We start from the raw sequence: 21,358 nt of genomic DNA, 5'->3' as shown, positions 1-21,358 counted from the left end.
CTAACCAACTGAGCTCATCTCAGGGTGTCCTACCAGGCTCCCCAACTGGCCAGGAAAACCTGGAAGTTTTGTTGGTGTGGACAAGCAGCCAGTCCTTGGCAGTGCCACCCTTGGGTTCAGACGTTCTCAGGTTTGAAGTTTAGTTCTTTGAGGAAAAAGATGATGCTGAAAATTTTTCATCCAAACTCCCAATTCCGTGGCTGCAGCAGCTGCATTTGGGGTGACCCACACGCTCCCAGGTGCCACATCCTGCTCTGTTCCCTTTTGCAGACCCATCTGTGGCGTGGCTGGAATTCAGGCCTCGCAGACCCACGTGCAGCACTCGGGCACCGCCCCCGTCGCTCTGCCCCACTGCGCCCACTCCGGGGGCGCCGGCACAGCCCTGGCATATCGCTCCCAGATGGACCCCCCCTCCTCAGCCATGCTGATGTCTTCCAGCCCACAGACCCCCCAGACACAGGAGCAAAACGGGATCCTGGACTGGCTCAGGAAGCTGCGCTTGCACAAGTATTACCCTGTCTTCAAGCAGCTCACCATGGAGAAGGTAGGGCAGGGAATCATAGAATGGATTGGGTTGGAAAAGACCTCCCAGATCATCAAGTCCAACCCTTGGGCCAACTCCAGTCCCTTTACCAGATCATGGCACTCAGTGCCACGGCCAAGCTCAGGTTAAAAACCTCCAGGGATGGGGAATCCACCCCCTCTCTGGGCAGCCCATTCCAATCCCTGAGCACTCTCTCTGCAAAGAATTTTTTTCTGCTCTCCAACTTCAATTTCCCCTGGCAGAGCTTGAGCCCATCATGCCCCCTTGTCCTATTGCTGAGTGCCTGGGAGAAGAGACCAACCCCCAGCTGGCCAGAACTTCCCTTCAGGCAGTTCCAGACAGTGCTGAGGTCACCTCTGAGCCTCCTCTTCTCCAGGCTGAACACCCCCAGCTCCCTCAGCCTCTCCCCACAGCACTTGTGCTCCAGTCCCTTCTCCAGCCTCGTTGCCCTTCTCAGTTGGGTTGGAAGAGACCTCTGAGATCATCAAGTCCAACCTTTGATCCAATCCCACTGTGATCACAAGCCCAGGGCACTCCGTGCAGTAGGGTTGAATCAAGACCTGGTGGATTCTGTCCCTGGAGGTGTTTCAGAGGACACTCAGAGCCACATCCAGTCCCTTCTCCAGCCTCGTTGCTCTTCTCTGGCCCCGCTCCAGCCCCTCAATCTCTTTCCTCAACTGAGGGGCCCAGAACTGAACACAACACTCAAGGTGTGGCCTCCCCAAGGCAGAGTCCAGGGGAAGGGTCACTGCCCTGGGCCTGCTGGCCACGCTAGTTTGGATCCAGGCCAGGATCCCATTGGCCTTCTTGGCCACCTGGGCACACTGTTGGCTCATGGGGAAAAGGCAGCCAGCTTTTAACTTATCCCAACATTCTCTAGGCTGGAAACATCTGAACACAGAACCACACAAGTTTTTGGCACGTGCTGGGAAGGCTTTTTGATGAAAACCTTTCTGTCTTCATTGTGTTTGTCCGGGTCGGGGTTGTCCGACAGCTGCTGCCTGTTCCAGGATTCCTCACTGAGTGCTTGGAGATCCAGCTTGGATCCTGCCTTTAGAGCTCTGCTGGGGCTCCTTGGTCATTCTTTGTTGCCCAGTAGATACTTAAATTAATTGCTTTTTTATTATTATTATTTCTACTTCTTGGTTGATTTTTCTCCCCAAATATTTGGTTATCCTTAATTATAATAAATAGATTCTTAGAGACTTCTGGGCTGAATTTGAGTGAGTGAGTGAGTGGGTTTTGTTTCCTGCAGAAGCTCCTGTGGAAAAACCATCTCTAATGTATTAGCATTGTAAGAGTCCTGAGAACAGCTGTGTGTGCAGGTTTCAGGTTTTACAGAATTTCATCAGCTCCACTGGGGAAATTCCTTGTCCTGTTTTTTGGCCTCGAACGCCCTCCAGTGGAATGAGGGCTTGGCTTGAGCCAGGGAGGGCTTTGTGCTGGTTCTGGGGTATTTTGTGGATTTAACTCTAATCCCTTACCAGAGTCTTCTGATTTGTTTTTCTTCATTATATGAAGAGAAATACATAGGGTTTTTTTTTCTTTAATAAAGTAGCAGAACTGCAGTCTAGTATTTTTTAAAAAGTAATTACTGCTACCCATACCTTGCTAGTACTTAATTTTAATTACATTATAATAGAAATTATCATTATTATTATTATTATTATTATTATTATTATTATTATTATTATTATTTAAATGTCTGTATTTTCTTATTCTAGAAACATAAAATTATAAAATTTATAAAATTTATTATAAGATTTACTGGAGTTCTATAAATTAAAATTTACATTATTATTATTATTATTATTATTATTATTATTATTATTATTATTTAAATGTCTGTATTTTCTTATTCTAGAAACATAAAATTATAAAATTTATAAAATTTATTATAAGATTTACTGGAGTTCTATAAATTAAAATTTATAGGAGTATTATAAATTATAAAATGTATTTGAGTAAATCTTCTGGTTAGACTGATGAGACAACTGTACTTTGTGGTAAATGACACAACTGGGAAAACTGGAGTGGTTTTTGAAGAGAAACAGATCCTTAAACTCCCTGATAGCACAAAGCTCTATTTTAATTTCATTCTATTTTAATACATGCAGGAGTTACTTTGCCTTTATTGTGAGTGGTTAATAGGAGCACCCAGCTAATTAAGTTTAATCTACAGATGTTCCTTCTTTCATGCCAGGCCCCCACACTTTCATTTTACACTGATTCAGTAATTGAAAACTGGAGTAGAGGGTTTCTTTGAATTAGCTGTGTTTTAAAATGGCTTTAAAGGTGCTTTTTTGGAATTACTTTTCATCGAAAATGTGAAAAAGAATATTTCAGGCTGTAAAACCAAGCACTTCCTTTTTCTTCCCAAGTTTCTGAGTCTTACTGAGGAAGATCTGAATAAGTTTGAGTCCCTCACCATGGGAGCAAAGAAGAAGCTCAAGACCCAGCTGGAGCTGGAGAAGTAAGTGAGGGCTGAGGGAGCTTTTTAAGGTCCTAAAATACTGAGTGGAAGTTCTACTGTTTACAGACCACAAACCCATCAGGATCCCCAAATGCAGGTGTGGATGGTTCTTATCTCCCTTCCTCTGTATTTGCTTTGAAAAGCTCTTGAAAAGGGAACTTACCAGATAATATTGAGTCCTTCCCATTTTACTGCTGGTTGTGATAAGAATAACCAATTATTTAAATTATCTAGGAAAGATACATATTGTTGGTTAGTTTTTTAAACTTGTATCATAAATACTGCAAAGCCCACCATGGGCTGATGGAAACCGTGGGATTTGCAACCCCAGGGGATGCACAGCCAAAGTCAGGGTGCCCTGCAGGACTTTTTCCTGGTAGGAACTGACAAACTTTTGGCTCTCAGTCCATGTGGATGAAGCACAACTCCTTTGGGAGCTGCCTCAGTGTCCCACTGTGACCCCAGGCAGCTGTGACAGCCCTTTGGGAAACTGATGCAACAGATTGTCCTGGTTTTCACATCTCCACTTAGAGGGAGCTGCTTATTCTGAAGCTACCACAGTTACTTAAAAAGCAATTAACAATCCAAAGCCAGGCTTGTTTATCAGAGCTCTGTGACAGCATTTCTCAACAGTCTTAGTTTTTCTAGAGTGTGTTTGGAAAATGAAAACATGGGACTGTGTTTGGCTTCTCCTTGGGTTTGGTGTGCACAGTGCTGAGGTAATATGTAATAGAATTTTAGCACTTAGTCACCATTTGGTGATGTTTTGCCCTGTACAAATAAGAGCATTAGTGTTGTAATCAGATGGCAGATAGTCCAAACCTCAGTGCTGGCAGTTACAGTCAGGACTGATGTGATTTCCAAATGTTTCCATTTGAAATGAGCATAACATTCAGTGGGGATTGTTCACTGGGCTTTGTGTGCTTCGCTTTCATTCAGAAATGGATTTATCTGTGGTTGTGCTTTGGCCAGTTTCTGTTCCTTCATCTTTTTCTCCTTCTCCCTACAGAGAGAAATCAGAGAAACGGTGCCTCAAAGCCCCAACCCCTTCCTCAGTGAGCAGCAGTGGGGTGGCAAGGGTGCCCCCCACGTCCCACGTGGGGCCCATCCAGAGCATCCGGGGCAACCACGCCGCAGGTGAGAGCAGAGCACACTGTCCCTGCACGAGGGCAACCTCCTGCTTGTACTGCCTTGTCACCAAAAGGGAAAAAGGGAGCAAGCACAAAGTCCGATTTTGGTGAATATGGAGGGCCAGAAAAGTGCATGGCACAAAGTCTGATTTTGGTGAATATGGAGGGCCAGAAAAGTGCATGGCACAAAGTCTGATTTTGGTGAATATGGAGGGCCAGAAAAGTGCATGGCACAAAGTCTGATTTTGGTGAATATGGAGGGCCAGAAAAGGCAGTTCCCTGTGCATGGCTCCCGTGGGAATGGCCAGTGCTGTGCTCAGACTGTTCAGCCCCCTGTGTGTCCCTGTAAATGCCGAGTGTCGCTGTGTGTTGCTGTCCCGAGGTGCTGCCAGGTGGGTGTTACCCCTTGTGTCCCCCTGCCTTTCCCACAGAGCTGCGAGTGGATGTGGACCAGCCTGCCCATGCCCTGCCCCGGGAGGGCAGCTCCTCCGAGTACTCCAGCTCCTCTTCCAGCCCCATGGGGATCCAGGCGCGGGAGGAGAGCTCGGACAGCGCCGAGGAGAACGACAGACGTAAGCAGAGCCCCCTAGCGCGGTGCCCGTGCCCTGCCCAGGGCTGCTCTCACTGCTCTTGTGTCCCCAGGGCTGGACATCCACCTGGACGGCTCCGAGAAGGAGAAGCCGGTGATGCTGCTGAACCATTTCGGCTCGAGCTCTGCCCGCCCCACGGCGCAGGTGCTGCCTGTGCAGAACGACGCCGGCTCCAGCCCGTCGGGCCACCACGCCCTGCCCATGCAGATGATGTCAGCGGCCCCCACGCACATCCCACCCATCCGGATGCTCAGCTCCGTGCACAAGGCTGACCGTGGCAGCGCAGACATGAAGCTGCTCTCGTCGTCTGTGCACTCGCTTTTGTCTCTGGAAGAAAGGAATAAAGTTTCTCCTGGATCGAGGGGCAGCATAAAGATGGAAAAGAGCTTTGGGAATGCAGTGGTGGATGTCATGTCCTCGTCTTCTCCCCACCAGCCCTTGCAGGTGCTGTCGGGGGCCACTGAGAGCAGCTCACCCACGTCCACCATGAGCTTTGGGCCTCGAACCAAAGTCGTCCACGCTTCCAGTCTGGACAGAGTGATCAAACCAGCTCAGCAGCCAGGACTCATAGTGGAAACGAGCACTGCTGCCACAGTGACGTCCAGCACGGTCTTCCACGTGGCTCGTCCACCCATCAAACTCCTGGTGTCTTCGTCTCTTCCTACCGACTCTGCCATGGCCGGACAGACTTCCTGCTCCAGCAATATGCAAATCACGGTGTCCCCTGCAATAATCAACCCCCGGACTGCTCTGTACACAGCCAACACCAAAGTTGCCTTTTCTGCCATGAGCAGCGTGCCCGTGGCGCCCATGCAGGGCAGCTTCTGCGCCAACAGCAACGCCGCCTCCTCCAGCAGCCACCCGTCCCCGTCCTTCGCCACCATGGCCAACCTGCCCAGCTGCCCCGCGCCCAGCTCCAGCCCCACACTCTCCTCCGTCGCCGACAACAACTTCTACAGCAGCAGCAGCAGCAGCAGCAGCAGCAGCAGCAGCAGCAGCAGCGGGTCGGCGGGCAGCGTGCCCGTGCCCACGCAGACCCACCACCACCACCACCACCAGCAGCCGCCGCCGCAGCCGCCCGGCTGCATGGTGTGCACCTCCTGCGGCTGCAGCGGCAACTGCGGCTCCAGCGGCATGACCGTCAGCTACGCCAACTACTTCCAGCACCCCTTTTCAGGACCTTCCATGTTTACTTTCCCCTTCCTGCCCTTCAACCCTCTGTGTAGCAACGGCTACATCAACACGCAGCAGTACAACAGCAGCACCACGTTCCCTGTGGTGCACACGGCCTACAACAGCGGCCTGGCACCCGACTCGGTCATGGCCGGACAGTCCACCTTCGCCGTGCCCCCCATGCAGAACTTCATGGCGGGCACGGCCGGGGTGTACCAGGCACAGGGGATGATGGGCAACGGCAACGGCTCGAGCCACAAAAAGAACGGGAACCTCTCCTGTTACAACTGCGGGGCCAGCGGGCACAGAGCTCAGGACTGCAAACAGCCGCCCATGGATTTCAACAGACAAGGTGAGGGCAGGGCACACACAGTGGGGAGGCTGTGCCTGCTGTGCCCCGGGAGAGAGGGGTCTGATGGGGGCTTGGAATTGTTGACTGGTGTGAAAAAAAGTGTTTTGAAAGCTGGTGGTCTGAGCTGCATTTGCTAAAGTTGGGGCTGAGTTTCAGGCAGACCCATCAGGAGGATCCTTGTTACAGCCATGGGTGCCCTGTGGAGATTCCACCCATTTTGGGGAAGGGAAGAAGGTCCAGGGAGGGAAGGGGGGAGGGAGCTGCTGTGGGCAGGTTGCAGAATTGTTGCTGCTGTGATCCAGGTCAGCTTTGGTTATGACTGCAAGTTCCCCTGGAATTCTACAAACTGGAATCTCTGTTCTTTTTCCCTTCCTCCCCAAGACAATAACCTACCCGAACAATTACTGTTCAGATAGCCCTGTTTGCTGCTATAATTATTTTATAGGGCATTTTGCTTCAGTTACAGCACATCTTCTCCAGGAGATGAATCCTTAATTCTGGATGGGAAACAACTAAAACAGAAATGCTGCTTTACCAAGAGCACTTTGTAGTCCCCTTTTTCCTTTTAACTTTGTCATACCGTGTTGAGATAATTTGCAAGTGGTGTAGGCTTAAAAAATGAAATATGAACTTTGAGTGGAGTGAATAGCACAGAGATTCCATTTGACATCATGTCTTGTCTGTAGCCTTTGCCTGGATTCATTTTTAGATTGTCTGGAGCATTTGAACAGTATAAATTACCAAGTGTCAGGTGTTGGGGCAGCAATTTACAGCAGCACTGGAAGGTAATTAATGAGTGGAATTCCTGTGGTGAATGTTTTGATGGTGGCCAGGGGGAAGCAGAGCTGCTGTCTGGGACAACTCCAGAAGAACAGCAGGCTCTGATGTCTTTTTAAGATGGATTTTATTTATTAATTAAATTTCCATTTCAACTCTCACAGACTTTTCACAAGGGCGTGGGGTGACAGGACAAGGGGAATGGCTTCCCACTGCCAGAGGGCAGGGTCAGATGGGATATTGGGAAGGAATCCTTCCCTGTGAGGGTGGGCAGGCCCTGGCACAGGTTGGGCAGAGAAGCTGTGGCTGCCCCATCCCTGGAAGTGTCCAAGGCCAGGTTGGACGGGGCTTGAAGCCACCTGGGCTGGTGGAAGGTGTCCCTGCCCATGGAGGTGGATGAGTTTTAAGGTTCCCTCCAACCCAAACCATTCTGTGATTCCATGAAAGGAATTGTTGCCAGCCTTAGAACTCCAATCCAAACCATGTTCTGCCCCAGTATCAGATTTTCCATGTTTAATAAGCAGCAGGTTTGGGAAGTTCTGAGAGGTAACAGATGTGAGCAGGATGATGTTTGATTCCTCTGTTCCTCTCCCCAGGTACGTTCAGGCTGAAATATGCTCCTCCCTCCGAAAGTCTGGACTCCACAGACTGATGTTTTCCCACCTGGCACGAAGATGCCGCAAGCCATGGAGATCAAACTGCAAAACTGAGACGTCCAGTTGCTGTTAAGCTTAATGTATTTTTTAATCCAAAGGTGCTTTACTTTATTAGACTAGGTAGAAAATCTAGCTTAGGGGTGCATCCAACCCAGTTTTGATTGCCAAATCCGAGCTTGGATCTTGTTGGAACTCCTGACTACGTGTCCTCGGACGGATGGACGGGTGGATGGATGGATGGATGGGTGGATGGTGGAGCTGTCCAGCTGCATTTCTGTTGCAAGTACAACACCTGATGTACAGTTTTTAGCTGGAGAATGTTGCCATATGTGGACTTTGTGTGGTGAACCTTGTCCAGGGCAGCTCCGTGCGTTGGGAAGGTAGGAGTGGCCAGAAGGACTTTGGCACCCCGGGCTAGGTAAAATGTCTACTTTTTTTCAAAAGTGATCAGGCACTAATCTCTGGGATTTTTAAGGATTGCACTACAGAAGAATGTAAAACTCTTCAAGCTTTCTGCACTTTTAGCAGACAGTGTCACTCTGAGACCAGTGCAAGAGGCAAAGAAGTTCCAACCTTTACAAATTGGCACCAGCAGGCTTATGGGACTTAACTCCACAAAAAAAATCCTAAAAAGTCTCTCCTTTCCCTTCCAAAAGAACACACACGGCAGTTTCGGTTCCTTCTGGAAACAAACTTGTGCTTCATTGTCTCACCTATTACCATCTAGTGCTGGGCTCCCAGCACTGGAATAAACTTAGTTTCCAAGGGTCCAAGTCCCAGAGACTCCAGAGTCATAAAGGCTTCAAGGATATTTTCCTGTAATCCACAAAACCTTTACGTCCTGTTACTGTACATAGGTCTCTTTCACAGAAACCTTATTATTCTGCTTTTGTAAATGAATTTTAAACCATCCTAAACAAACAAACAAACAAACCAAGAACTCTGGCAGCAGAGTTTATAAGCTTTTGCTTTACTTTATATAAAAATACCCTTTGACTCCTATCCCAGGATTCAGGAGTGGTGGGAGTCAAACATGTAAAAGGTAGTAAAACTTTCATTATTATCAAGACTTGGAAGGATTTCTTGTCGGCCTCCTTCGTTGCAGTAGGTTGTAGATGAGTAGCTTTGGTGTTAAACTACTTAGTCCATCATTTGTGGGTGACAAATCTAAATTAAGACTCGAGAGGAAGCCAAACCCATCTCGAACTGCTAATTTGAAACACTTTGGTCCTGTCTGGTTGAAAGAAGATCCTAATCCTCATGGCTCCCGCCGGGAATTTGACAGCATTAAATGGGTGAGGCCTTCTCTTTAAAAATGTCTGACAGAGATATTTGCATCCTGTAATTTGGGAGACACCTTGAAAGTCTGAAGCCTTGTTTACACTTGTATTCCTTACAGCGGTTTAACCACAGCAGGATGAATCCGTAGGATCTGTAGTGGCGAGCGACGCTCACTCGGGAAGTCCTCTTGGAGCAGGAGGGTTTGGAGCAGAGCAGAGACAGGGCCGTGTGAGGGGGCAGAGCTCAGACCTCCCTGGGCCGTGCTCATAGGAAAGGAACGTTCTGGGCCATCCCTGGGTCCCGCTCTCTCCCTCTCCAGAGGCATCTCAGCCTCGCCAGGAAGGGATCCTGAGCATCGGGAACGTGGGGTGGGCACAGTCCACACTTGGCCCAGAGAGGGACCTGCAGCTCACAGCTTTGGGGAACCCAAAGTCTAAATTTGCAGAATGGTTGTTTTAAACAGGAAAAAAAGTTAACTTTTATTGCTATGCAATGAGAACCCCCTGGTTTGTGTATTCCCAGCCCGGCTCACACTCCCTCTTGGCTCTGCCTGCGTTCGAGGACGTTCCCCGTGTTCCCATGAACAACCTTCAGACCTACAACACTAAAGGGATGAAAACTGACAATGCAATTTACTTTGCCTTAATGAGCTCGAGACAATGGTAGGAACAGTGTGTCCCACTGCATCACACCTGAGGAAATGTGCAGTTCCATGTTTACGATTTGCAGCTTTGAGGGTCTCTCCAGTGGCCTGGAACATGTGCTGAAAGCCAAACTTAACCTTGTTATTATTATTATTTTTTTTCACTTTTTTTAAACAATATTTTAAAATTGTATTTAAAGAAACTGTATTTCAATACACATGTGAGTGTTAAAAACCCTCTTGAAACAGCAAAAAAAAAAAAAGAACAGCAAAAAAAAAAGTCCTTTCTGTACCAGTTGTGTTTTGTTTTACTGCCCAAGACTGGGCACAGTCGTGTCTGAGAGTCATCAGAGAGTCAGAATCATATCAAAAGGACTGTAGAACTGAACTTCTGTCCAGCAAACTGTTTCATTCCTTTTTCCAGAACTTTCTTTAGGATCGCTTCCTTTGTGTAGAGTTAAGGCTGATGTTTCCAGCAAACTGTTTCATTCCTTCCTTTGGGATTGTTTCCTTTGTGTAAAGTTAAGGCTGATGTTTCTTCAAGTGGCTCATGGGTGCGTTTGGGTAACGCTTTGGAACGGTTGGGTCTGGTTTTAGACTTAAGTTCAAATCCAAAAGTACCTGGAGGCAACACGAGTGCCAGATGGAAAAGTTTGGTGAGCCAGCAGCAACCTCAGAGCCTTCCCTAAATCCCAGCGAGCTGTGGCTTCAGACCTGCCAGTGAACACCCTCCACTTTGTACCCAGAACAACCAAAGTTGGTAAGTCTGAACAGAGCACCTTAGTTCCATAAAATAATCCTTAATCTGTTCTTAAAAGGCACAAATCCATCTTTTTTACCCTAAACAACAAGGCAGCTCAGTTTGGAATAGTAGTTCCGGCTGCCCTGCCTGAAGGAACCAGTTCTTAAACCCTATTTTTGTACACTGAAAGACAGAGATTTCCATGAATGTTATTTAGTCCTATCTTTGTCCTACAAGTATAAAAAGAATTAGTTCTCCAAGTGGATTTCACTGTGGAATAGGAATGATTGTTCAGTGTGAAAGGGAAGGGAATCCCCAGCCATCTCCCTGCAGGGGGGTGAGAAGTCAGCAAGGAGCCTTTCCTGGGGGAGGGAGCGTGTGGTGCAGTTTCAGCTGCATTTTCCATTTGCTGATGGAAAGACTCGAAATAGGATGGAATTTCCAGCAAACTCCTCCTCACCCTGCAAATGGAGCACTGATGAATGTGCCAGGCTCAACCCCAGCAGCGGAGAGGGAGGAGGGAGCCGAGGTGTCAGTCAGAGGGTTCCACCCTTCTTTAATTTAAAACTGTTTCAACTGTTACTGAGGTTTCTAAGTTTATCACAACTGGTTTTATTCGAACCAGCTCTGTCACACTCAGCTTTTTGGGAAACCTTTTCATACCACAGTCATTAAATCTTGGCAAATGAGGCATCAGCCTTCCAAAAATACCTGTCCAGCCCCAGGCCTTGGCCATCCCCCCGAATTCCGATTCCTCGCTGGCCCTGTCCGGGCAGAGGTGCCCTGGGATCCCTTGGGATAAGCTGGGCTGTGGCACTGGCAGAGCAACACTCCTTCCCAAAGTCCAGCTGGTCTCAGAGCGCTGGATCTGCAGTGGGCTGGAGCACCCATCAAATGGGAGGAGTATGGGCCAATCTGGACAAGAATCCACGTACCGGAGCTTTAGTGAGAGTAGGAATCACTTTGGCTGGTTGAGGCCCCACAGCTCTTGTAATAAACCCTTGGAATTCCCAGTTTTCCCCCTGAAATTTTCCTGACGTACACGAGAACCGTGTTGGTACTGAAGCAGAAAGCAAATCCCGTGTGTTTTCAAGTGCAGATTAACAGCTTCTCTTGGACATAACTTTCCATTAGGAATGAAGGAAATTCCTGCTCCATTTGAGCCATTTCTTTTACTTCGATCACTTCTAGTATTACAAAATTCTGCATGTAACTTTATAAATATTTTAAATAGTTTTGTAAATATTTAATATCAGCTAATTTGATTTTGAATTGTAAATGTCAAGTATTCTGGTATTGGGATTTTTATGTTTTATTATACTTTGTTAAAAGTTAAATTGTACATTTTTAGAATGTTTTTATCTGAGTAAATTTAATGTATGGAAAATAAAGAGTTAAACAGAATCCCTTGGTACTGGTTTTCATTTAGAGGGAACTCATCTCTGTGGGGGCTTCTCCAGCTTTGGCAATCAGGGAATTATTTTTAATTCATTATTTTGCTGTCTCTACATTTCTAGGAATAACCACACAAGCCATAATTAAGTTGGGATGTAATCCATCCATATCAGCACTGTATTAATTTTAAAAAAGCAACATTTGTACAGGAATATCAGTCGATCACGTCGTAATTACAAGTACGGTCAGTTATGAGTTAAACGAGTTCTCACACGAACAAAACTAAACAGAACAAGCTGCATCGAAAAGTTTACGTCGGAGTAAAAACACAAAGGACAATAAAAAAAGGGCAGTAGGCCCTGGGGAGGAGATGCATGCAAAGAGGTGGAGTAGGTACAACGTGTGGTAGGTACGACGTGTACACTTGGTGAGTGCCAGACGCAGTAGTATTGCTTCTCTCCCCCGTTAGAGTACGTGAGCTCCCAGTGCCACGCGGAGTTAGTGCACACACACCGGATACACCGGGAATCTCGTCCCGCTACGCTTCACTTGACAACGACTAGAGGAAAACATGGGTTTGTCCTACGGGATAACTCTCCTCTGCACAGCTTGCTCCCTGCTCGGGGCAGCAGCAACACCAGGAGTGCCAGGAGGCTCCAGTGATGCCCAAATTCATTTGTTCAGCTCTCAACAGCGACTCCCAGGCCTGAGCTGCTTCTCCCTGACCCCCAGGCAAGGGAATGGCAAACCTCCAGGCTGGGGGGGGGGGATGATCATATGGATCATTGGAAGCCAGCTCAGATGAACAGCAGTGGTTCACTGAACACACAGGGATTGGAAATTCGTAACAGACTGGAGTTTATTTCAAAGTTACCTGTCCAGGTGTGTATTTTATAGTTAGACACTTCCTAAGACTACAATAAAGCTGTGGTGTTTGGTATGAGTATTCCAGAAACGGGCACCGCCCTAAGTGTGCAGTGCCCAAAAACCAGAGACAAAAAGAGTTGTCCTCCCCCAGCTCACCCCAAGCACTTGCCTTACTCCCTGCAGCACGAGTCTGATGGAGCTGCAGAAGACAAAGCTCCCCTTTTGGAACGTTAAAATGCATTTGCTCTCATGAGAAACCTTCCCATTAAAAAAAAAAATTTAAGGAATCATAGGGAGATTTTGCAGCAAGCTCACAGGAAACACTTGAGCTCCTCCCTGGTGCCTGTTTGCTTGTTAAAAGTCAATCGAGTGTCCCTTTCTCTGCAATTGCCACATGCACAATTGGGCTCCTTTCGGCAGGTCCGGACATGGAAATGTGCCTGTGTGGAATATTATTAACAGCAGGTTTCAAAGCTGGAGGTGGCTCGTCTGAACTGTTTAATTGTCACAAACAAGGCAAGGTGAGATGAGACACCTGCTAAAGCAAGACTATGCTAAAGGACTGAGAGCGTAGGTGACATCCGGTTCTTTCCCTGGGGGGTGTGTGGGGAAGAGTGGGGGTGATGGCCAAGGGGCAACCAGAATCCGAGGCTGGGAGCCGCCCCGGGGCGTGTCCTAGGCGGAAGGTCGCGCTCCGAAGGTCTCCTGCGAGGCGTAGACCATGTACAGGAACCCGTCCTCGTCCTTCTCGCTCTCGTACACCTCGGAGATGGGCGTGGAGACGCTCACCATGCTGTGTCCGTTCACCAGCAGGAAGAAGGCCTGGTTGGAGTTCAGCTGCAGGCGCCTCCTGGGAAAGGGGGATGAGGGGGAAGGAGTGGCACAGTGAGCATTTCCACTCGCCATGGCAAAGGACAGTCCTCCGACACTCAGAGCAGCAAGATCGTATCATGGAATCACAGAATCAGGGAATGCTTTCCACACCTTTCACTGATGTTCCCCCTGCAGGAGGGGTTTGCTGCCCACCCCAAAGATCTACTAAATCCATCCACTAAATCCAGTCAGGTGTATCCACTGACAGCCCTTACTGGTGGGAAAAGTGATGCTCTGCAAGGACAATAAACTGGAGGGACAAGGAAGAGGCACCCGTGGCCAAGGTGATCCCAGTACAACCAGTAAACATCCTGCAGGACCTTTGGCTTGCAGCTCAACAGCATCTCACTGGGATGAAACCCAGAGATCTGTGGGGATACAGGGAGGGTGGACAAACAGACCTTCCTTACAAAAACCTGGGAAACTTAAATTAACTCACTCTGCTACCAGCTCTGTAACAGCCTGAGTTCAACCTTGGAGCACTTTGGTCCTTCTCCTCCCTCCCAGGAGGAACACGTGGGAAGGTCAGGGAACGACACAGTGAGCAGCTAATTCCTGGGTTTCCCTTAGACTGATCATTCCAGCTGGGGGGAAATGGGTATTTCTGCTACGCTGCCTCCTGGAAAGCAACTCTGCAGAGAGGAGCTCTCCTGCCAACTTGATAAACCAAGTGAGCAAAAGGAACTTGGGTATGTGGAGCTGCAGCCAAAGAAAGGGGAAAGAACAGACCAGAAGAGCTTCCTGCTGCTTCCACTCGCTGCTGAGGGGCAGCAGCAGCTGGAAACAAGGATTTATTTAGCTCCCAGCCACAGCCCTGGACAGGGACCCTTCCAAAACCAGGCTCTAATCGCTGCAGAGACAGCAGGCTGGGGGAAGGCAGCAGCTCTCCAAGGGCTGGGAAGGACAGGCTTTGCTGTGCACCACTGGAGCTGGCTGAGGCCCAAGTCTAGCTGGTACCAAGTTATCTATTAACAGTAAAGCCAAAGAAAAAAGGTAGAAAAATCCTTCAGCTTGGAGTTAAACTCTTTGCCCAGGGCCTTTCACGTTCCTGAGATATTCTGGAAGACTTGAGCAACCTGGCTCCTGCCTCCAAAACCCTGTTTCCCTTTGTTACTCGTGGAGGAGCTGGGATTTGCTTGTGACAGTTTTTGTGGACAGTTTTCACACCTGTGGCCTCCACGAACCAGCTTCTGCTACACCGTGACCAACACAAAGCAAACTGGTCTGCTGCTCACTTCCCAGTTACCACTGGAGAACTCGTTCTGCTCCAACAGCCCTGCTGAGCCAGCACAGATGCACTTCTAGCACAACTTTTGACCACAATTTTGGCCACACAACTTCCACATCAAGGCTGTTTCCCTTTGCCTTTCCTGTAAGCTGAGCTCAAGCCACTCTGTGCAAACAGCCAGGGCAGACAGACTGGCCTGAGTCGGGGTTTTCCAGGTCTCAGCACTGGCACTGAGGGAAACCTCCCTTCCCAAAGGATGCCAACACCATCCCTAAGCAGCCCTGGCCACGAGCCCAAACTCCCCTTCCCAGTGGGTAGGAAGAGGCAGCCACTCCAGAGGGGACTCCATGGCAGAACACTCAGAAGGCATTCCAAAATAGCCAAGCAGGAAGTGCTGGAGCCCTGGGCCAGAAGAACCCATGTTAGACAGGGATTCACAGCCCCAGATTCCCTCCTACAGCCCTGGGAACCAGTTATTTCTCTTGGAATCACACTAACAGCTCAGCTCTTTTCAGAGTGGGATTTTCCAGCAAAGCTAAAGGAAAAGCACCTTCCCCTGGATTTTCCCTAGTGCTAAGTATGGGAATTTTCCATTTAGTGCTCCCAAGTGCCACACCAGGTAGGGAATTAACAGAGCACCACAATCTGAGGTTGATGCAGCTCACACTGAAATCCCAGCATACTACCTGATAATTTTGATTAGCTCGCTCATGTTGACATGATCTGGCACCAGGAACTTGGTCTTATCCAAAACTGGAAGCTGCTTCTCTCCCTTGTACCTTTCAATGATCACCTAAGAGGAAAGACAAAAAGAAAGGAGCAGATGTGAAAGGCAGGAACAGTGCCAGGTGCCTTCATCTCCCCCCTCCAAGCTCCATTTCCCTTCATTTGTAAATTCAGGATCTGGAATCTGAAAAGAAACAATGATCTTAAAGGTCTTTTCCAACATCAACAATTTACATTTCTATGATAATTAAATTATCTTCATGTGCTCCTCTGTTCTGTTTGCAGGAGTCACTGCATGGAGGGGGAACACACAGGGATTTTACAGCACCCTCCACAGCTTCAGTGCAGCTTTAGAACAGTTCCTTTGCTGCAATCATTTAATCCAGCACTGAATTACCCAAGGAAATCCAAGGAAAGATCAAGCCCACTTCCCTCTATTCCAAAGCAGTGGCTGACTAGGGGCAAGGTGCCAGCTCAAGCTGTTTGCACTAGAATTTGGCCAGTTTCAGGCCATCTCTAAGAACTGCACCTCCAGATGATTCTGCTGTTCTGTTCACCTTCCACAGTTACTCTAAAGCTATTTTTGAAGGGTTTAAACCCTCAAATCTCCAAATTAAGGACAGAATTTCCTCATGACAGCATGCTGAGTAACCAGCAATTCTGCCAGGATTGTTGTGTGGTAACCACTTAATTCCCTGGGAACCTGCAAATTTCCCAATTTAATGAACACCCTGCTCAGCAACCAAACACAGTTCCTGCTTTTAAGAAATGATCTCAGGATTTGTGTGCTCCTGTTTCCACAGCCACGTGGGGTTTGTTGGTTTTAAATCAACAGGGGCAACGTGACACCAGTCATTTGGATCCTTTCCATGCTCACGGGGTCTGGCTGTGTTGATATTAAAAAGCTGCACAGGTGAGGAGACACTGAGCCAGTTTATCAGAGAAAGAGCTTGACATCAGTTTGAACAAATGCTGGCTCTCTCTGGAAAACAAACCCACAGTATTTCTAAGAAGTCAGACCATAACCAATAGATATTTCCAACAGCAGGATGAAGGATGTTGACAGCACAGGAGGGATTTACTATCTGGTGTGACATTGCCATCTTATCTCACCCAGAACTGCTAATGACACTAACGAGGCAGTGCCTGGCCCAGCAGGGCTCCAGCTGGGAGTTGGCACCACCACATCTCCAGCAAGTTCCTTTGGTACCTGGGAATTTTTGCTTGTACTCTGTCCATGGGTGAGTTAAAAGGAGAGTTTTGCCATAAATTAACAGCTTTCAGTCTGTGGTCAGAGCTGGGGACTTCAGCCAAGTGGGCTGTGAAAGGTGAGTGAAAAAGCAATTTTGGTCAGGAAACAGATTTGTTAGGAAAGCGCCTTTTGGGAAAATGAAACATTCCAAAAAAAGTCAGAAAACCTCTGCTGTAAAGTACTGCTTGTCTCCCTGCCCAAGAGCACAGCAAAACAGCAGCAGCAGCTCTGAGGTGCAGGAGTTCAGAGCCAAAGGACGGCTGGAACCCTTTCGGTTTCTGTTTCTGCAGTTCTGCTGTCAGGGAACCTGCACAGGGACCGTGGAGTGTTTGCAGCAGTTGGTTCACAGCAGAATTTCCACGCACAGGGATCCCCAGCTCTCACCACAGAGCCAAGGTGAGGGTACAACTAAGTTCTCTCTACTGCACAACTCATCAATGACAGAACATTATCCATGCCTTTGCCTTGCATGAGAATGTCATAAATAAAATACACATCCAGCTAAAGAGTGGTCAGGTGAGGGTTGATGTGCTCTGTAAGGTGAGCTGGGGGGGTTGATAGCCCAGCAGCACTCCTGGAGACCTCAAGCACAGTCCCCTTTCTCACAAGAGAAAAGCATTTCTGTCCTTCTCAGCACGGATTGGTGATCAAATCCACACCTGCCTTGACATTCCTGTGTATTCCTGGTGAGCCTCTGCAGAAGAAAACCACTGAGAGAGAAGAGCTGGGCACTCAGTACCTCAGAGCTCAGCTGTGGTGTGGTTTTCTAGAACACAAAACTGTAACACAGCAGAAACCTCTTCCCCCAGCCCCAGGGAGCACCTTGTTCCACCACACCAACTGCTGCTCACTGAAACTCAGGTTCAGCCACCCTGAACGGCCACATTTTCAATTGCTCTCCTCAGGACAGCCTTTTCTCACTGCTAAACAGCACATGAGACTGGAAACTGGAGTGAGTAATAAAGAGAACTGGACTTACTGGTATTTTAGTTGGATGCTGATCTCGAATCAGTCGTACATCTTCCACTCTTTGCTCTGCAAAAAAATTTTTTAAAAATCAGTTAAAACACCCAGTTAATGCTGTTACTGCCTTTTTTCTTCACCACTGTAGAGAGAGATAGTGTGTTGATAAAAGGCAGAAGAGGAAATTCAGGCAAAGCAGTTTCCAAATGGGACAGCTCTGTCAGGAGTACAGCCTCTCCTGTGACAGCTGATCCTCTGCTCTTTAACCCAAGGTGACAAGTGTTGTGTGCACCTGCCTGGCACTCCTAGAAAGTGTCAAAGGAGGTCGTTTCCTCCTCAGCCCCCTCACTTTCTGCCCACTGAGGCAGACATTTAACCTCATCGATTTATGGCCTCAAATTACACCACCCAAGTTAACACCTAAATACTCTGTGCTATTTCTGTGAGATCCCAGAAGAGGAAATGGTCAACAATTATCCGAGTCCCAGCCCTGGCCGAGGCCTGGCAGCGTCAGCTTTCGCTGTGTGTTCTTGTGTTACCGAATTCCAGGGTTTATTTTGACTCTGCCACACCCACTGTTGCAGGAGCTGCTGGAGGTCCTGGGGTACCTGGACATTTTGCCCCTCTCTGTGCCAGTTTTCAGGATAAAGTTCACCTCTCCTCAGACAGAAATATTAATAGAACAGATATCATGCACCAGGCTAAAGTACACGAGGCAGAGTAAACAGGCCAGTTGTTCTCAGAGGCTGCTGCGTCTCCCCTGCCTACTTTCAGATTCAGTGAACTCAGTTTTAACCCCTTCTGTTGTTTTCAGCAGGACGGGGCTTTCCAGGCCATCTCCACATTACAAGCAGCGCTCAGAGAGATGATTTAGTGTTGCATCAGGGCTCTCTAACACACACCTGCCTGGGGAGAGGTGCTGCTGGGGTAGGGAAGCACTTAGCCCAGCTCCCCGCTGGAATGCTAATGGCAGGACACTGCCCGTGCCATCACTCAGCAATAACATCACTCAGTGTCCATTAGCCCATGTTTGTGTCCATGAAATCCATCCGTGTGCCTTCCCACGAGGAAATGCAGCTCACGTGAATCACGGGTTGAAGGTGGAGGTGAATCAAGCAGAACTAATGCAAGGAGCATGCAAAGCCTTCACCTGAAAGCCATCCTGCCCCACATCCCACATCCCACATCCTACATCCTGAGCCAGGCTGCCACAGCCCAGCAGGAACACTTCAAGGGCAGCCATTTCTACCTCATTAAAATACTTTTTAAGATTAACCCGAAACACAAGAGATATGGGGAGTAAGCCAGAGCAATATCAACCTGGCAAGCACAGAGAGGTCGCACTAACTCCTCAGCTGGAACAGGTTTGTTCCCGGCAATGTTATTCAGCAGAACTCCAGGAGGAGGAGGAACATGAACCGGACAAATCATGGAGATTATTGTATGTGGTGTGTTCAAAATCAGGCCTCAGTCAGACACAGATAAACACTGTTCTCTGACGACATTAGTTGCAGTGGCAACTGCTTGGCTGCCATCCTAGCTGAACTTAATACCTGCCACAGAGGCTGCTGACAGGCGATGGGGTCAACAACAGTTTTTGGAAAGCTCCAAAAAAAGGGGCAGCATAAACACAGACTTTGTTAGACCGAGATTCTCCCCTGCTCAATGCAGGGAATGGGCTTACATTTACACAACAGCAAAGGCAAGGGTGGGCACATCACAAAGCTGTCTTAAGCAGCTTGACTTTAACCCAAAGGCAGAAAGAAAGGAAAATCTGGATCAATTACTTCCACCAATTCCATCTCACGTACGGGATTTCATAGTTCAAACAGAAATAGGTTACGCTGCCAGTTCTTGTTACCTCCAAGCCCACCCCACTGACACACACGAGTAACGCAGCGCTGGGCCCATCCCAGCACACACACCAGCCCTGCCACCGCTCTAAGCAAGGCTGTTCCTTCTCCAAAGGCACTAATCTCATTTTCCCAGCCATCATTACACAGCTCTTTTCGATGCCTTGCTAGTGCTCAATAACACGCCCCGGTCCCCTCGCAGCTCGGCGGGGACACAATTCCTGTCCCCGCGCCAGCTCCTCCTGCCAGCCGGGCTTTAATTCCGCTGCCACCGGCGCAGGGGCCGCCGGACACTGAGCAGACACCGGAGGGAAGGGCAGGCCCAGCTCCTGGCACACACACCAGGGATGTTTCCAGGCTCCTGGGAGTTTTGCAGTCCATAATGGATGCGTGAGGAGCTCTCCCCACCCCAAGCCCAGCGCTGGCACCGCTGCCACCCCACACCCGCTCGGCCCCGGCAGCACCGCAAACCCCCCGGGGTGTCTCCGGGGTAAACAAGCCGCGGGGGCCGGGACGCGGTTCGGTTCCACCCCGGCCCCGAGCAGGCCGGGCCGGCAGCGGGCCCGCTGTCAGCAGTGGATCCCCCCCGGCCGGGCCGCCCCCGCCTCCTCCTCCTCCCCGCCCGGGGCACTCACCGAAGGTGCGGCGCTGCTTGAAGCTCTTCTCGGAGGGCATGGCGGCGGCTCGGGCGGCGGTGGCGGCCCGGCGCTGGCTCTGAGCAGCAGCAGCGCACACTCCGAGTGCGGCGCCCGCCCCTCGCCGCGGCCGCGGCCCCTCCGCCGGTCAGCTGAGCCCGCGCGTCACCGACGGGCCGCCCCGCCCCGCCCCGCCCCGGCACGGCTCGGCACGGCCGGCCCGTGGCCATCCCGAGTGCGGCGGGGACGGCACGGCCCGGGGGCATGGCCTGCCAGGTGCCCCTCAGTGACACACGGCATGGGCGCCTCAGTGACACACGGCCATGTCCTCCTCAGTGACACACGGCCATGTCCCCCCTCAGTGACACAGGACCATGGGCGCCTCAATGCCAGGCCATGTCCCCCCTCAGTGCCAGGCCATGTCCCCCTCAGTGACACACGGCCATGGCCATCCCAGTACTCCCTCAGTGCCCTGCAATGTCACCCCTCAGTGACACGCAGCCATGGCTGCCTCAGAGCTGACAATGTCCCATTTCAGTGACACATGCAGCCATGACCATGTTCCTTCTCAGCAACATACAGCCATGGCCACCTCAGTGCCCTCAGTGCCAGGCTGTGTTCCCCCTCAGTGACACACAGCCATGGGCGCCTCATTGACACACAGCCATGGCCACCTCAGTGCCCTCAGTGCCAGGCCATGTACCCCCTCAGTGCCCTCAGTGCCCTCAGTGCCAGGCCATGTACCCCCTCAGTGTTCTCAGTGCCCTCAGTGCCAAGCCATGTACCCCCTCAGTGACACCCGGCCATGGCCACCGCAGTGCCCATTGATGTCCCCACTCAGTGACCCACAGCCATGGCCACCTCAGAGCTGACAGTGTCTCATTTCAGAGACATATGCAGCCATGGCCATGTTCCTTCTCAGCAACACACAGCCATGGCTGCCTCAGTGCCCTCAGTGCCAGGCCGTGTTCCCCCTCAGTGACACACAGCATGGCGATCTCAGTACCAGGACATGTCCCCCTCAGTGACACACAGCCATGGCCACCTCAGTGCCAGGCCGTGTACCCCTCAGTAACACACAGCCATGGCCACCTCAGTGCCTCACAATGTCTCCCCTCAGTGACACACAGCCATGGTCACCTCAGTGCCCTTTGATGTCACCCCTCAGTGACACACAGCCATTGTCCCCCTCAGTGACACACAGC

At 49.7% G+C, this 21,358-nt stretch overlaps 2 protein-coding genes across 4 annotated transcripts in view; one reads left to right on the top strand and one right to left on the bottom strand.

The window, feature by feature from the left end:
• ZCCHC14 (zinc finger CCHC-type containing 14) overlaps positions 1 to 11,759 on the top strand; it is a 55,264-nt gene extending 43,505 nt beyond the window's left edge. The window contains exons 8-14 of one of the 3 annotated variants that reach the window (XR_011698902.1): positions 271 to 544; positions 2,926 to 3,017; positions 4,027 to 4,154; positions 4,579 to 4,719; positions 4,790 to 6,262; positions 7,636 to 7,793; positions 9,499 to 11,759. Coding sequence is in view for 1 of the 3 variants with exons in the window: in XM_071567885.1 (XP_071423986.1) it covers positions 271 to 544; positions 2,926 to 3,017; positions 4,027 to 4,154; positions 4,579 to 4,719; positions 4,790 to 6,262; positions 7,636 to 7,691 (2,164 nt within the window). In the remaining 2 variants the exon portion in view is untranslated. Of the gene's footprint in view, positions 1 to 270; positions 545 to 2,925; positions 3,018 to 4,026; positions 4,155 to 4,578; positions 4,720 to 4,789; positions 6,263 to 7,635 lie in introns of all 3 variants that reach the window. The other 2 variants (XR_011698901.1, XM_071567885.1) reach the window with 2 other exon arrangements.
• A 140-nt stretch (positions 11,760 to 11,899) lies between these two features.
• MAP1LC3B (microtubule associated protein 1 light chain 3 beta) lies at positions 11,900 to 20,306 on the bottom strand. Its single transcript, XM_071567887.1, has 4 exons — positions 20,154 to 20,306; positions 17,682 to 17,737; positions 15,411 to 15,517; positions 11,900 to 13,473 (listed from the first exon to the last, which is right to left on the bottom strand). Exons 1-4 carry the CDS (start codon positions 20,191 to 20,193, stop codon positions 13,299 to 13,301), a joined length of 378 nt encoding a protein of 125 aa, XP_071423988.1. The 5' UTR covers positions 20,194 to 20,306; the 3' UTR covers positions 11,900 to 13,298.
• Positions 20,307 to 21,358: the final 1,052 nt, after the last annotated feature.

The sequence above is a fragment of the Pithys albifrons genome, chromosome 12, assembly GCF_047495875.1.
Source record: "Pithys albifrons albifrons isolate INPA30051 chromosome 12, PitAlb_v1, whole genome shotgun sequence".
Taxonomy (NCBI): domain Eukaryota; kingdom Metazoa; phylum Chordata; class Aves; order Passeriformes; family Thamnophilidae; genus Pithys; species Pithys albifrons.
Note: the sequence above shows the minus strand (reverse complement) of the source record. Positions and strands in the feature narration are given on the sequence as shown.

Bases quoted from the DNA above. Each gene is read 5' to 3' on its own strand.
- MAP1LC3B (XM_071567887.1), bottom strand. From the start codon at position 20,193: ATGCCCTCCGAGAAGAGCTTCAAGCAGCGCCGCACCTTCG. The intron at 15,518-17,681 runs GTAAGTCCAGTT...CTTTCCTCTTAG, and splicing joins AGCATCCAACTAAAATACCA to GTGATCATTGAAAGGTACAA. The intron at 13,474-15,410 runs GTAGTATGCTGG...CCCCTTTCCCAG, and splicing joins GAGCTAATCAAAATTATCAG to GAGGCGCCTGCAGCTGAACT.